At 41.0% G+C, this 14,406-nt stretch overlaps 1 protein-coding gene across 1 annotated transcript in view; it reads right to left on the bottom strand.

The window, feature by feature from the left end:
- The window catches only part of clxn (calaxin), a 53,561-nt gene that overhangs the window by 12,703 nt on the left and 26,452 nt on the right, over positions 1 to 14,406 (bottom strand). The window contains exon 4 of the mRNA XM_059944951.1: positions 12,770 to 12,921. Coding sequence (XP_059800934.1) covers positions 12,770 to 12,921 — 152 coding nt within the window. The remainder of the gene's footprint in view (positions 1 to 12,769; positions 12,922 to 14,406) is intronic.

Here is a 14,406-nt window from a genome sequence, read left to right on the forward strand (position 1 = left end):
ATTACTGCTCTGCCGTCATCCCTGCCAGTGTTCTTTTTCAATCAATTTTTGGCCAACTCCTCTTTCCAATCCCATAACTTCACACTAATTTTTGCTCTACCATGTCTGCTCTCTTTGGCTTTTATGTTAGTATTGACTTGTCTTGTTAGCCATGGTTGTGTCATCTTTCCTTTAGATGTACATACTCTTTGGGATGTATATATCCTGTATCTTTTGAAATACTTACAGAAATTCCAACCATTGTAACTCTGCTGTCAACCCTTGCAATCAATAGGATGAACTGTAATGTAACAGGCAGATAAAATTGAAAATGGTGAATATAGGACTGAAGGTGTTATATTTGAATGCATGCAATATAAGGAATAAGGTAGATGAACTTGTAGCTCAGTTATAGATTGGCGTTAATAACATTGTAGGCATCACTGAATCATGATTGAAAGAAGATTATAGCCGTGAGCTAACAATGCTAACATTGTATTCTTTTCCAATCAATTCTGGCCAGTTGCTCTCTCATGGCTCTGTAATTCCCTTTATTCCACTGTAATACAGACACATCTGACATTAGTTTCTCCTTCTCAAATTTCAGGGTGAATTTGATCATATTATAATCACGTATTGCTTAGGACTCTTTTATCTTAAGCTCTCTCATCAATTCCAGTTCATTGCACAACACTCAATCCAGAATAGCTGATCCCCTCGTGGACTCAATTATCAGCTGGTCTAAAAAGCCATCTCATAGACATTCTAGAAATACTGCTACTGTCATCTCCTTCTAATGATTTGATTTATTCTTTTAACCAAAAGAGCCATGTCACACCCTCTGCCTACCCGTATGTCCTTTTCATACAACGTGTACCCTTGTACATTAAGATCCCAGCTATAATCTTTGTTCAGCCATGATTCAATGATGCCTACAACATCATAAATGCTCATCTGTGATTGTGCTACGTTCATCTACCTTATTCCGTATACAGCACACATTCAAATATAACATCTTCAGTCCTGCATACACCCCTTTCAATTTTGTCCACCTTTTTATATTGTAACTCATCTTGTTGACTGCAATTTTCCCCTATCGTCAGCCTCTCCTTTCTGTTTGGGGGTCCATGTATAACTTCCATCAAGGTCTTTTTACCCTTGCAGTTCCTTAGCTCTACCCACAATGATTCAACACCTTCTGATCCTATGTCACCTCTTTCTAATGATTTGATTCCATTTTTTTTTACCAACAGGCACACCTCCTCCTCTCCCTACCTGCCTGTTCTTTCAATGGCTTGTATATCTTTGGACATTAAGCTCACGGCTATAATCTTCTTTCAATCATGATTCAGTGATGTCTACAATGTCATTAATGCCAATCTATAACTGAGCTACAAGTTCATCTACCTTATTCCTTATACTGCATGCATTCAAACATAACACCTTCAGTTCTGTATTCACCATTTTCAATTTTGTCTGTCTGTTACATCACAATTCATCCCATTGATTGCAATTTTGCCCTATCATTAGCCTCTCATTGCCAGCAATTTCACTATACACTGCCTCTGTCTGTAAACCAACTGAATTATTCTCAGCACTATCAATCCAGTTCCCACCCCCCACCAAATTACCTTAAACCTTCCAGAACAACTGTAGCAAACCTGTTCACATTGATATTGGACCCTTCAGGTTCAGGTGTAACCCATCCCTTTTGTACAGGTCATACCTTCCCCAGAGGAGATCCCAATGATCCATAAATCGGAACCCTTGCCCCATGTACCAGTTCCTCAGCCACGCATTCACCTGCCCAATCATCCTATTCTTACTCTCACTGGCGTGTGGCAAGGACAGCAATCCAGAGATTATTACCCTGGAGTATTGTTTACTGTTTACCTGTTCTGTGCATTATGTTCATTTTCAATTATACATTATTAATTTATTTATGGTAATATTTTGTTTTATGTGTTGTGTGTGATATATATTTTGTGTGTGCACATGGTCCAGAGTAGAGTTATTTCATTTGGTTGTGTATATTTACAGGCAAATCACATCTTGATGCATTACATTCCATCTGCCTTGTTACCAATCTTTCACTTTGCTTATCTGTCTCCCCTTGAAGCTGTTTACATCCTCCTCCGCACTCATCATCCAGCTTGAAAAGAGGACATTTGATGCCTTAGCCAAATACCTGGGAATAGGGTATTAAACTAAAGAGTGTGTGTGGGGGGGGGGGGGTCAACGGTTTTGAAAAGTGTGGATAAAATAGAAGGGAAGGAGAATGTTTTATGAAATTCTCCAGAATAAAAGACAAATTGTTTAGAAAGTGTTAAAGAATTTAATTTCTATTAACAGAGGGGCAAATTTGATAAGGGCAATGAAACATTTCCATTTTATAAATCTATGCTGACTGCTCAATGCTTCAATATTTTCTGGATATTTTGTAATATTCCATTTAGTTAAATCATTGCTTTTAGGCTTTAATTCAGCTTCAAACAAAATAAATTGATTAACTTTATATTAATGCTCATCAATTTCTTGAAGATAAAAATATTTTCAACCCCAAACTTTGCCTGAGATTTTTCATTGTGCCTGAGTACTCAAGTTAACAGAACTTAGATTGAATTATTTTCCAAATAAAACATACATTTCAGATTTTAGCAAGATTTTCAAGATTATTTACTCTCATACATCAGCTCACAAGTGTGCAAGAGAATTAAATATTTGTTACGCCAGATCTGATGCAGCATTAAAAAAATCCACAATCAGTATAAAGAACACAATAAACTTAAATATATAAGCAATTCTGTAACACACAATTTACAAGTACCTGCTATATAATTGACTGACTGTATGTATAGAAAGTGACATTGAGGTGATGCGAAGTCAACTTAGAAATAAATTCCATTTTAATGGGTCTGTTGAAAGCTGCTGTAAGTCCTAAGTGTCAGAATCATCTTGTTCTTTTCCACTTATTGGTTTCCATCATTAAGGACCCTCAGCATCTGGCACATGCCCTCACCTTGTTACGTTATTTCTTCAGCGGTTTGAATGGGCATGACTGCGCAAGTGCGTGGAGGTCGGCCAGTGAGAACAGCGGGAAGAGTTTAAAAAGAAGACAGCTTTACAGAGCGGGCGCGAGAGTAGAGGGAGACAGAGTAAGAAGGCTTTGACTCAATGGAGCTTCGGTGATAACGGGTCGAGGCAAGGTAGGTTATCTGTTTAGAATACAAACAGAAAGTATGTGTGTGAGCCCGGTTTTCTGTGTTTGGTGTCAGATGTAGGAGGTCCTAGAGACTCCCAGCCTCCCGGACGGTCACAACTGCACCAGGTGCATCGAGCTGCAGCTCCTTAGGGATCGCGTTAGGGAACTGGAGATGCAGTTCGATGACCTTCATCTGGTCAGGGAGAGTGAGGAGGTGATAGAGAGGAGCTATAGGCAGCTAGCCACTCCAGGGCCTTGGGAGACAGATAAGCAGGTAACAGTCAGGAGAGGGAAGGGCAAGAGTCAGATACTAGAGAGTACCCCAGTGGCTGTCCCCCTCAACAATAAGTACTCCTGTTTGAGTACTGTTGGGGAATAGGCCTGCCTGGGGGAAGCATCAGTGGCCGCACCTCTGGCACAGAGTCTGGCCCTGTGGCTCAGAAGGATAGGGAAAGGAAGAGGATGGCAGCAGTGATAAGGGACTCCATAGTTAGGGGGTCAGACAGGTGATCCTGTGGACGCAGGAAAGAAACGCGAATGGTAGTTTGCCTCCCAGGTGCCAGGGTCCAGGATGTTTCTGATCGCGTTCACAATATCTTGAGTGGGAAGAAGAGCAGCCAGAAGTCATGGTACATATTGGTACCAACAACATAGGTAGAAAAAGGGAGGAGGTCCTGAAAACAGACTATAGGGAGTTAGGAAGGAAGTTGATAAGTAGGACCTCAAAGGTACTAATCTCAGGGTTACTCCCTGTGCCACATGACAGTGAGTATAGGAATTGATTGAAGTGGAGAATAAATGCATGGCTGAGGGATTGGAGCAGGGCACAGAGATTCAGATTTCTGGATCATTGGGATCTCTTCTGGGGTAAGTGTGACCTATACAAAAAGGACAGGTTGCACCAATATCCTGGCGGGGAGGTTTGCAAAGGCTATTGGGGAGAGTTTTAACTAGAATTGCTGGGCGGTGGGAACCAAGCTGAAGTGACAGAGGAAAGGAGGTTGGCTCACAAATAGAGAAAGTTTGGAGACAGTGCGAAAGGGAGGATAGGCAGGTGATAGAGAAGGGACGCACTCAGACTGATGGTTTGAGATGTGTCTATTTTAATGCGAGGAGTATTTTGAATAAAGCGGTTGAGTTTAGAGCATGGATCAGCACTTGGAGCTATGATGTTGTGGCCGTTACAGAGAATTGGATGGTGCAGGGGCAAGACTTTCAAGTGCCAGGCTTTAGATGTTTCAGAAAGGACAGGGAGTGAGGCAAAAGAGTTGGGGGCGTGGCACTGTAGCTCAGAGTAAGTGTCACGGCTGCAGAAAAGGAGGAAGTCATGGAGGGGTTGTCTACAGAGTCTCTGTGAATGGAGATTAGGAACAGGATGGGGTCAATAACTTTACTGGGTGTTTTTTTATAGGCTGCCCAATAGTAACAGGGACATCGAGGAGCAAATAGGGAGACAGATCCTGGAAAGGTGTAATAACACCAGAGTTGTCGTGATGGGAGATTTTAATTTCCCAAATATCGATTGGCATCTCCCTAGAGTGAGGGATTTAGATGGGGTGGAGTTTGTTAGGTATGTTCAGGAAGGTTTCTTGACACATTATGTAGATAAGCCTACAAGAGGAGAGGCTGTACTTGATCTGGTATTGGGAAATGAACCTGGTCAAGTGTCAGGTCTCTCAGTGGGAGAGCATCTTGGAGATTGTTGTCGTTAGGTTGCATCTGGAATTTCCAGTTGGTAGACGATTTCCCTCCATGCCGCTCTGTTCCAACACCTGTCCACAACATCCCTAGCCTTGTCCAGCTTGGTCCAACCCTTGATGTTATCCAGCCACATTGTTCTTTGCCCTCCTCTTCCTTTCTTTCTCTCCACCTTTCATATAGCAAGTCTGACAAGACAACGTACAAATCCGACTTAAAGACGGACTTGGGAATGGAACTCATACATAACCCGGGGACTGCCTGTAGATCTTTTAGCTTCATGAACTGGATCTTAGCCATACCTATTCTCCTTCTGATCTCAACTTCCCATCTCCCATCATCTGTCAGACAACTGCCAAGATATTCAAACTTTCACACCTGTTCAATGTTTTGTCCATTCAATTGTAATGATACCATCATGAATGATTCTTTAGTGTTTGTTTTGCTTACCACCATCGACGCTGTTTTCTTAGGGTTGATTTTTAGTCCATATTCAAGGTTTTTCTCGTTCACTTTATTCAGCATAATTTGCAGTTCACGTTCGCTGTCAGCGAACAACGTGGTGTCGTCTGCATACCTGATGTTATCCACCTTCCGGCCTCCGATTGGAATGCCTGTCTCCTGATGGTCGCATTCCCAAAAAATCTATTCTCCGTAGATGTTGAACAAATCCGGCGAGCCAACACAGTATTGCCTTAAACCTCGGTTAATACATGCCCATGGTGATAGGTCATTTTCTACCCCGACTGCCATTTTCTGTGTCCAATACAAGTTCCTTACTATGTGCACTTTCTCCCATCCCAGATTGTACTTGTCCTGCACCTCTATTACTTTCTCATGTCTTACTTTATCAAAAGCCTTTTCATAGTCAATAAAGCATAAGTAGATGTTTCTCAACGCAATCATTCCTTCCCTTGTTCCTGAGCCTTTACAAAAACCAAACTGTGTTTCTCCAATTTCATCACTGATTGTACCTTTCATTCTGCTGAACACTATTTTCAACAGTAACTTGACGCAGTTAGACATTATGCTTATTGTCCTGTGTTCATAACATTTTATCATCCTTGGCTTTTTTGGTATGGCAATAAATACCGATTTGAGAAAGTCCTCTGGAAGATTTCCTGTCATATAACTGTTGTTTAGTATCACTAAAAGGTTCATTTTTCCCTTTGGGCCAAGTGATTTCAGAATTCCAGTGGAAATCTTATCTTTACCGGCAGCTTTTCTGACTTTTAGACTCCAAATCGCACTTTCCATCTCTGACGTCAATATTTTAGATTGATTAGTCATTTGATTTAATTGTGGTAAATCCTCAATCCTGCTATCTTCAAATAATTCCGTGATGTACTCAACCCATCTGTCCATGATCTCTTCTTTTTCATAGCATGGATTACCACTACTGTCTTCGATACACCCAGCTGATGGCACGGTCCTCTTTAATTTTGTCATATTCTTTACCTTTTGGTGAAGGCCTCTATAATCATGACTTTGTTCATACTGCTCAATTTCTTTGCACTGTTCATTCATCCAATTCTCTTTCGCTTCCTTGCATTTTCTTTGAATCAAGCAATGTAGGGCTTTGTATTGTTCATTATCCCAATGTTTTACCTTTCTTCTTTATTCAGTTAACTTTCTCAACTTATCGGTGAACCAAGGATTATGTCTTTTGCTCTATTTCCGATAACCCAAAGTCTTTTCCGCAACTTCTGTCACTGTTGTTTTAAACTCTTCCAAGATGTTCTCCACTGCCATGTTGCAACCCCTGCCATCTAAGACTGAAAATCTATTCTCCGTTTCGACCAAATATTCGATCTTTTTTGCTTCATCTGTAATGAGTAAATCAAAGTCTATCATATTTGATTGTTTGCCCTTTCTCATTTTCTTCAAATGCATACTCATGTCCAATACCACAGGATTGTGATCTGTAGAACAGTCAGAACCAGGGTACGTTTTTACCTGCTTCACTCCATTCCTGAATCCATGAGGTACTAAAATATAGTCAATTTGGTTCTTTACTGAACCATCAGGACTGGTCCATATGTACAGTATCCATTTTGGCAGACTGTACCAGGTGTTCGCAATCATTAGTTTGCTAGCTTTTGTAGACTTAGCCAGTATTTATCCGTGGTCATTTCTTTCCCCAAGCCCAAAGGGTTCTACAGTCAAAACTTCTCTTGCACTGCCAACTTTGGCATTAAATCACAAAGAATCAAAATTACCTCATTGTTTTAGTCTTTTTAATTAGCTTTTCAACTCCGTAGATCATATTGTCATTAGAAACGGGGATGGTGCCAGAGGATTGGCGTATTGTTCATGTGGTTCCATTGTTTAAAAAGGGTTCTAAGAGTAAACCTAGCAATTATAGGCCTGTCAGTTTGACGTCAGTGGTGGGTAAATTAATGGAAAGTATTCTTAGAGATGGTATATATAATTATCTGGATAGACAGGGTCTGATTAGGAACAGTCAACGTGGATTTGTGTGTGGAAGGTCATGTTTGAATTTTTTGAAGAGGTTATGAGGGAAGTTGACGAGGGTGAAGCAGTGGACGTTGTCTATACAGACTTCAGTAAGGCCTTTGACAAGGTTCCGCACAGAAGGTTAGTTAGGAAGGTTCAATCATCAGGTATTAATATTGAAGTAGTAAAATGGATTCAACAGTGGCTGGATGGGAGATGCCAGAGAGTAGTGGTGGATAACTGTTTGTCAGGTTGGAGGCTGGTGACTAGTGGTGTGCCTCAGGGATCTGTACTGGGTCCAATGTAGTTTGTCATATACATTAATGATCTGGATGATGGGGTGGTAAATTGGATTAGTAAGTATGCAGATGATACTAAGGTAGGTGGCATTGTGGATAATGAAGTAGGTTTTCAAAGCTTGCAGAGATATTTAGGCCAGTTAGAAGAGTGCGCTGAACGATGGCAGATGGAGTTTAATGCTGATAAGTGTGAGGTGCTACATTTTGGTAGGAATAATCCAAATAGGACATACATGGTAAATGGTAGGGCATTGAAGAATGCAGTAGAACAGAGTGAGCTAGGAATAATAGAGCATAGTTCCCTGAAGGTGGAATCTCATGTGGATAGGTTGGTGAAGAGACCTTTTGGTATGCTGACCTTTATAAATCAGAGCATTGAGTATAAGAGTTGGGATGTACTGTCAAAATTGTACAAGGCATTGGTAAGGCTGAATATGGAGTAATGTGTACAGTTGTGGTCACCGAATTATAGGAAAGATAGCAACAAAATAGAGAGAGTACAGAGAAGATTTACTAGAATGTTACCTGGGTTTCAGCACCTAAGTTACAGGGAAAGGTTGAACAAGTTAGGTCTTTATTCTTTGGAGCATAGAAGGTTAAGGGGGGACTTGATAGAGGTATTTAAAATTATGAGGGGGATAGATAGAGTTGAAGTGGTTAGGCTTTTTCCATTGAGAGTAGAGGAGATTCAAACAAGAGGACGAGTTGAGTGTTTGGGGGCAAAGTTTAAGGGTAACACGAGGGGGAATTTTACTCAGAGAGTGGTAGCTGTGTGGAACGAGCTTCCAGTAGAAGTGGTAGAGGCAGGTTTGGTACTGTCATTTAAAGTAAAATTGGAGGTGTATGGACAGGAAAGGAATGGAGGGTTATGGGCTGAGAACGGGCCAATAGGACTAGGTGAGAGTAAGCATTCGGCACAGACTAGAAGGGCCGAGATGGCCTGTTTCCGTGCTGTAATTGTTATATGGTTATATTGAATTTGTCATCGTCATAGTCCGTAGTTGGCATATAGACCTGTATGACGTTAATGTCAAGTGGTTTAGCCGAGATTTTAATCATCATCACTCTTTCATTAATGCATACACTGTCTTTGATGGTTCTCGCTGCTTCCTTGTCTACCAAGATTCCAACTCCGTGTTTACGTTCACTTCCTCCTGAATAGATCAGTTGGTATCTGTCATCCCTTTTGAGCCATCCCCTCTCTGTCCATCTCGTTTCACACAGTCCGAGTATGTTTATCTTCAGTCTTTGCATTTCCATAACCACATTTTCTAGTTTACCTCGTATAAGAAGAGATCTAATATTCCATGTAGCTATCCTGACATGAGGTTTTGGCTTGATTACAACCCTGGTAACCTCATTCCTACCATTGCCGGACGCGACTCTACTACTGTTATTCGTGGTTCCGTTAACGTCATTGTTTTTATCCTTTATTGAGACTGAAATATTGGGAAATCATGTACTTGGCAGGTTACAGCAGTGGTTTGCCTTTGCCTTCTGCTGGGTGAGTTTAAAGAGATCACCACCTCTCTTCTTGGTAGATCATCTGCTTGCAAAGCAACCACTGTCTTCCAAGGTCGTAGATCTTCCACCTCCCCAACCAGTCTCCTGCTGGATCCGCCATTGGCCATCTTGGCTTACTTCAGTGGTTTTGGAGATGGTGATCATAATTCTATCTCCTTTACCATAGCATTGGAGAGGGATAGGAACAGACAATTTGGGGAAACGTTTAATTGGCGTAAATATGAGGCTATCAGGCAAGAACTTGGAAGCATAAATTGGAAACAGATGTTCTCAGGGAAACAACAACACACATAAAACACTGGTGGAACACAGCAGGCCAGGCAGCATCTATAGGGAGAAGCGCAGTCGACGTTTCGGGCCGAGACCCTTCGTCAGGACTAACCGAAAGGAAAGATAGTAAGAGATTTACTATCTCAATAGACAGTAGGTGCAGGAGTAGGCCATTCAGCCCTTCTAGCCAGCACCGCCATTCACTGTGATCATGGCTGATCACCTCTTACTAGGTAAATCTCTTACTATCTTTCCTTTCGGTTAGTTCTGACGAAAGGTCTCAGCCCAAAACGTCGGCAGTGCTTCTCCCTATAGATGTTGCCTGGCCTGCTGTGTTTCACCAGCAGTTTGTGTGTGTTGTTGTTTGAATTTCCAGCATCTGCAGATTTCCTTGTTTTTTTCTCAGAGAAACGTATGGCAGAAATGTGGTAAATGTTCAGGGGATATATGCACGGGGTTCTGCATAGATATGTTTGAATGAAACAGGGAAAAGATGGTAGGATACAGGAACCGTGATGTACAATGGCTGTTGTAAATATAGTCATGAAGAAAAGAAGAGCTTACGAAAGGTTCAAAAAACTAGGTAATGATAGAGATCTAGAAGGTTATAAGGCTAGCAGGAAAAAGCTTAGGAATGAAATTAGGGGAGCCAGAAGAAGTCATGAGGAGACCTTGGAAGACAGAAGAGCAAGAGGATAAGACATGAGAGAATAGGACCAATCAAGTGTGACAGTGGAAAACTGTGTATGGAACCAGAGGAGATAGCAGAGGTACTTAATGAGTACTTTGCATCAGTATTCACTATGGAAAAGGATCTTGGCAATTTTAGAGATGACTTGCAGCGGGCTGATAAGTTTGAGCATATAGATATTAAGGAAGATGATGTGCCGGATCTTTTGGAAAGCATCAAGTTGGATAAGTTGCCAGGACCAGACAGGATGTACTCCAGGCTACTGCGGAGATTGCTCTGCTCTGGCGATGATCTTTGTATCATCAACGAGGATGGGAGAGGTTCCAGAGGTTTGGAGGGTTGTGGATGTTGTTCCTTTATTCAAGAAAGGGTGTAGGGATAGCTCAGGAAATTATAGACCAGTGAGTCTTACTTCAGTGGTAAGTAAGTTGATGAAGAAGATCCTGAGAGGCAGGATTTATGAACATTTGGAGAGACTCTTGGCAGTGTGGAAGATCAGAGGGATCTTAAGGTCCAAGTCCATAGGACACTCAAAGGGGCTATGCAGGTTAACTCTGTGGTTAAGGCGGCACACGGTGCATTTGCCTTCATAAATCGTGGGATTGCATTTAAGAGCCAAGAGGTAATGTTACAGCTATATAGGACCCTGGTCAGACCCCACTTGGAACACTGTGCTCAGTTCTGGTTGCCTCACTACAGGAAGGATGTGAAAACCATAGAAAGGGTGCAGAGGAGATTTACAAGGATGTTGTCTAGATTGAGCACCATGCCTTATGAGAATATGTTGAGTGAACTCAGCCTTTTCTCCTTGGAGCAACGGAGGATGGGAGGAGACCTGACAGAGGTGTACAAGATAATGAGAGGCATTGATCCTGTGGATAGTCAGAGGCTTCTCCCAGGGCTGAAATGGCTAGCACGAGAGGGTATGGTTTTAAGGTGCTTGGAAGTAGGTACAGAGGAGATGTTCGGTAAGTTTTTTTACGCAGAGACTAGTAAGTGCGTGGAATGGGCTGCTGGCAGCAGTGGTGGAGATGGAAATGATAGGGTCTTTTAAGAGATTCCTGGATGGATACATGGAGCTTAGAAAAATAGAGAACTATGGGTAAGCCTGGGTATTTCTAAGGTAAGGACATGTTTGATACAGCTTTGTGGGCCGTAGGGCTGTATTGTGCTGTAGCTTTTCCATGTTTCTAACCACTGGGGAAGAGGTACAGAGCCTGAAGCCTGAAGAATTACATTTATTATCAAAGCATGTAACATTATACATCCTTGAGATTTGTCTTTTTGCAAGCAGCCACAAAACAAAGAAACCCAAAAAAAAATTTATAAAAGACTGTCAAACACCCAATGTGCAGATAAAAAGAAACAAATCAAGCAAACAGTGAACACAAACAAATAGTGTTCTGAACTTAGATCCACAAAGAGAGTCTATCCACAGAATCTCAGTTCAGCACAGTGCGGAGCAGCGAGCTGAACCGGCATGTCCCTCACCTTGGGCACTGACACTCTGACCTCTACCATCCCACCCAGCACCTACTTCTTTGCCCAGACATTGGGTTCAGTTGCTTCAATGATATCTGGGGACTGGACCCTGCCACTTCAATTCAGCCTTTACCCAACCTTTCTGATTCAGGCAGCATTTAAATCAATTGAAGCTCGGGTCTTCCTCACTCACAGCATCAGGGCTGCTTCCTCGGCTCAGTTCTGCCACATTGAATTGCCTCAAAGTCCAAAGGGAAGTTACAGGCTATTGTGTGCGATGACCATTTACCAGAAGAACAGTGATTAGCAAAGAATTTAATTGTTTTGCTTGTTTCATTGAACACCATCCAGAAGTCACTGAGATTTATCAGCAGCGTTTTAAACTGGAAGATTTAGTGTTTTATTACCAGCTGTCTTCCCCTCTGCATTCAGAACTCTGAAAAGGCAATCAATCCATAAACATGACTACAATATTTTTTTGCATTATTTATTTTTGTAATTTATAATTTTATGTCTTTGCACTATACTGCTGCAAAACAACAAAGATCAGGTCACAGGTCAGTCTCAGTAAATCTGATTCTCCAACACAACATATACTTGGACATAGCAAACAATGTAATATACCCAGTGTAATGCATATTATTATTTAGTTTTATAATACTAATCACTACACATCTTGTAAAGTTTTCTCCATAACAAGTTTTCATTGACATAATGATTCAGGAGCATTAGGCAATGTGTACAAATGCTTAGAGTAGGGGTTCCCAACCTTTTATATGCCCTGGACCAAAACCATTAAGCAAGGGGTCTGTGAGCCCCAGGTTAGGAGATACATTGATGTGATAAGGCAATAAATAAAAAGTATACACACAACTGTTTTCCTTTTGCATTTAACAGTCTAGTCTTAAATTATATTTTATAAGCATTTGCTGCACTTTCAATCAGATTTCGTGAGAAAAGTCAAAATGAGAGTGTAATTTAAAATGTTTTCCGGCATCTCAATGAGTCATCACTAGAGGCCATCACGTGTAGCCTTTGTGTAAAATTTGTTTTTGCTTTATGTATGTAAAAGGGACATTCATTATACTGACCTACAGTAGACCTGATTGGATGAGTATTTCTCTTGAGAAAAAAAGAATATTGTAATTTGGAATCGATTTTTCTTACCAGTTTTTTCAGTGCAATCTCTACTAAGTCTTTTACTCCTTCATCAGGATCTTCTTCTGTTGGTTGCTTGACCAGGCTGGTTTTGAGCATGTGAAACATCTCTTCTCGTGAAATGAACCCATCTCCATTTAAATCAAAAACGTCAAAACAAACTGAACCAAAGTAAATAATAAATCTTTATTAAATGATATCCAAACATTTACATATACGTTATGCTAACCAATGAGCATCAATAACATATAACATCTTAACCATAGACAAAAATCCCGGATGTTCCCAAGAGAGTTATTAACAATGGATAATTTTTTGGGGCAGCATGGTAATATAGCCAGTAGTGTAATGTTGTACAGCACTAGTGATCCAGGTTCAATTCCCATCACTGTGTATAAGGAGTTTTTGTATGTTCTATCTATGACTGGGTGGGTGTCTATCGAGTGTTCAGGTTTTATCCACATCCCAAAGATGTACAGATGTTTCAGTAGGTTAATTAGTCACTGAGTTGTAAGTAGGTGTTGTGGGCTCGTTAGGTCGGAAGGGGCCGTTACCATGATAATTTTTTTTTAAAACGTCAAGAAGCTTTCTATAGATCATGGGTTAAGGGTGAAAGGTGAAATGTTTAAGGGGGACATGAGGAGAAACTTCCTCACTCAGAAAGTCATGAGAGTGTGGAATGAGCTGTCAGCTCAAGTGGTGCATGTGAGCTTCATTTCAACATTTAAGAGAAGTTTAGATAGGTACATTGATAGTAGAGGTATAGAGGGCTATGGTTGCAGTGCTGATCGATGGGAGGAGACAGTTTAAATGGTTCAGTACTGACCGAGATGGACCAAAGGTCCTGTTTCTGTGCTGTACTTTTCCATGACACTAAGACTCTGAGAGACCAAGATTACGACCAATGGGAGAGTCAACGTGAAGGTAAGCTTTGATTTGCTACTAAAGAGAAATGTTCCTGGCCACCACTATTAGTGCTAGTGATTGAACCAACAGTTGTTCTGTATCCCAGAGTCAGCCCACTCCAGTGACTTGAGCACTGAAGTTAGATGAAAGTGCAAGTGCTAAGGTTATGTTGATGGAATGTGATGCACCAACTTGGATAAGGACATAATGGCTTATGTGGATATGTTCTTTACTTATAATTAGAAAATGGCATTTTTGTATGTAACAAAATGGAACTTGTATTGTACCAGAATGCTTTTCTAGGTGTTCATGCAACATTATGCCGATGGACCTTGAATATATGACGAACTGCAGAAAGTAAATGCATTACGACAAGAATGCCAAGTACTCTGATCAAGCAGGCAAACAGATTTCATGCTAATCCTGAATGATGCTCAGTAGCTAACACTTGTTTATAAAGGAGTGATTATGCTATCTGTTTTCTCGAAGCTGTTGCCAGCTCTTGTGCAGTGATGGCTTTCCCTTGCAGCAAATAAAATAACTATGATTATGATTGATCCATTCTGAGTTAATTGTTGTTTGTTATAAGACAGCGAAAAGGTAGTTGACTTTTATGACCAAATTGTGTTTTTTTTTGGAGGGGGAATACTGACATGAACATCTAGAAATTCATTCAATATGGGAGCAGGCTGAGGGAGGATTCAGAGAAAGACCATAAGACATAGGAGCAGAATTAGGCC

Source organism: Hypanus sabinus, chromosome 20, assembly GCF_030144855.1.
Source record: "Hypanus sabinus isolate sHypSab1 chromosome 20, sHypSab1.hap1, whole genome shotgun sequence".
Classification (NCBI taxonomy): domain Eukaryota; kingdom Metazoa; phylum Chordata; class Chondrichthyes; order Myliobatiformes; family Dasyatidae; genus Hypanus; species Hypanus sabinus.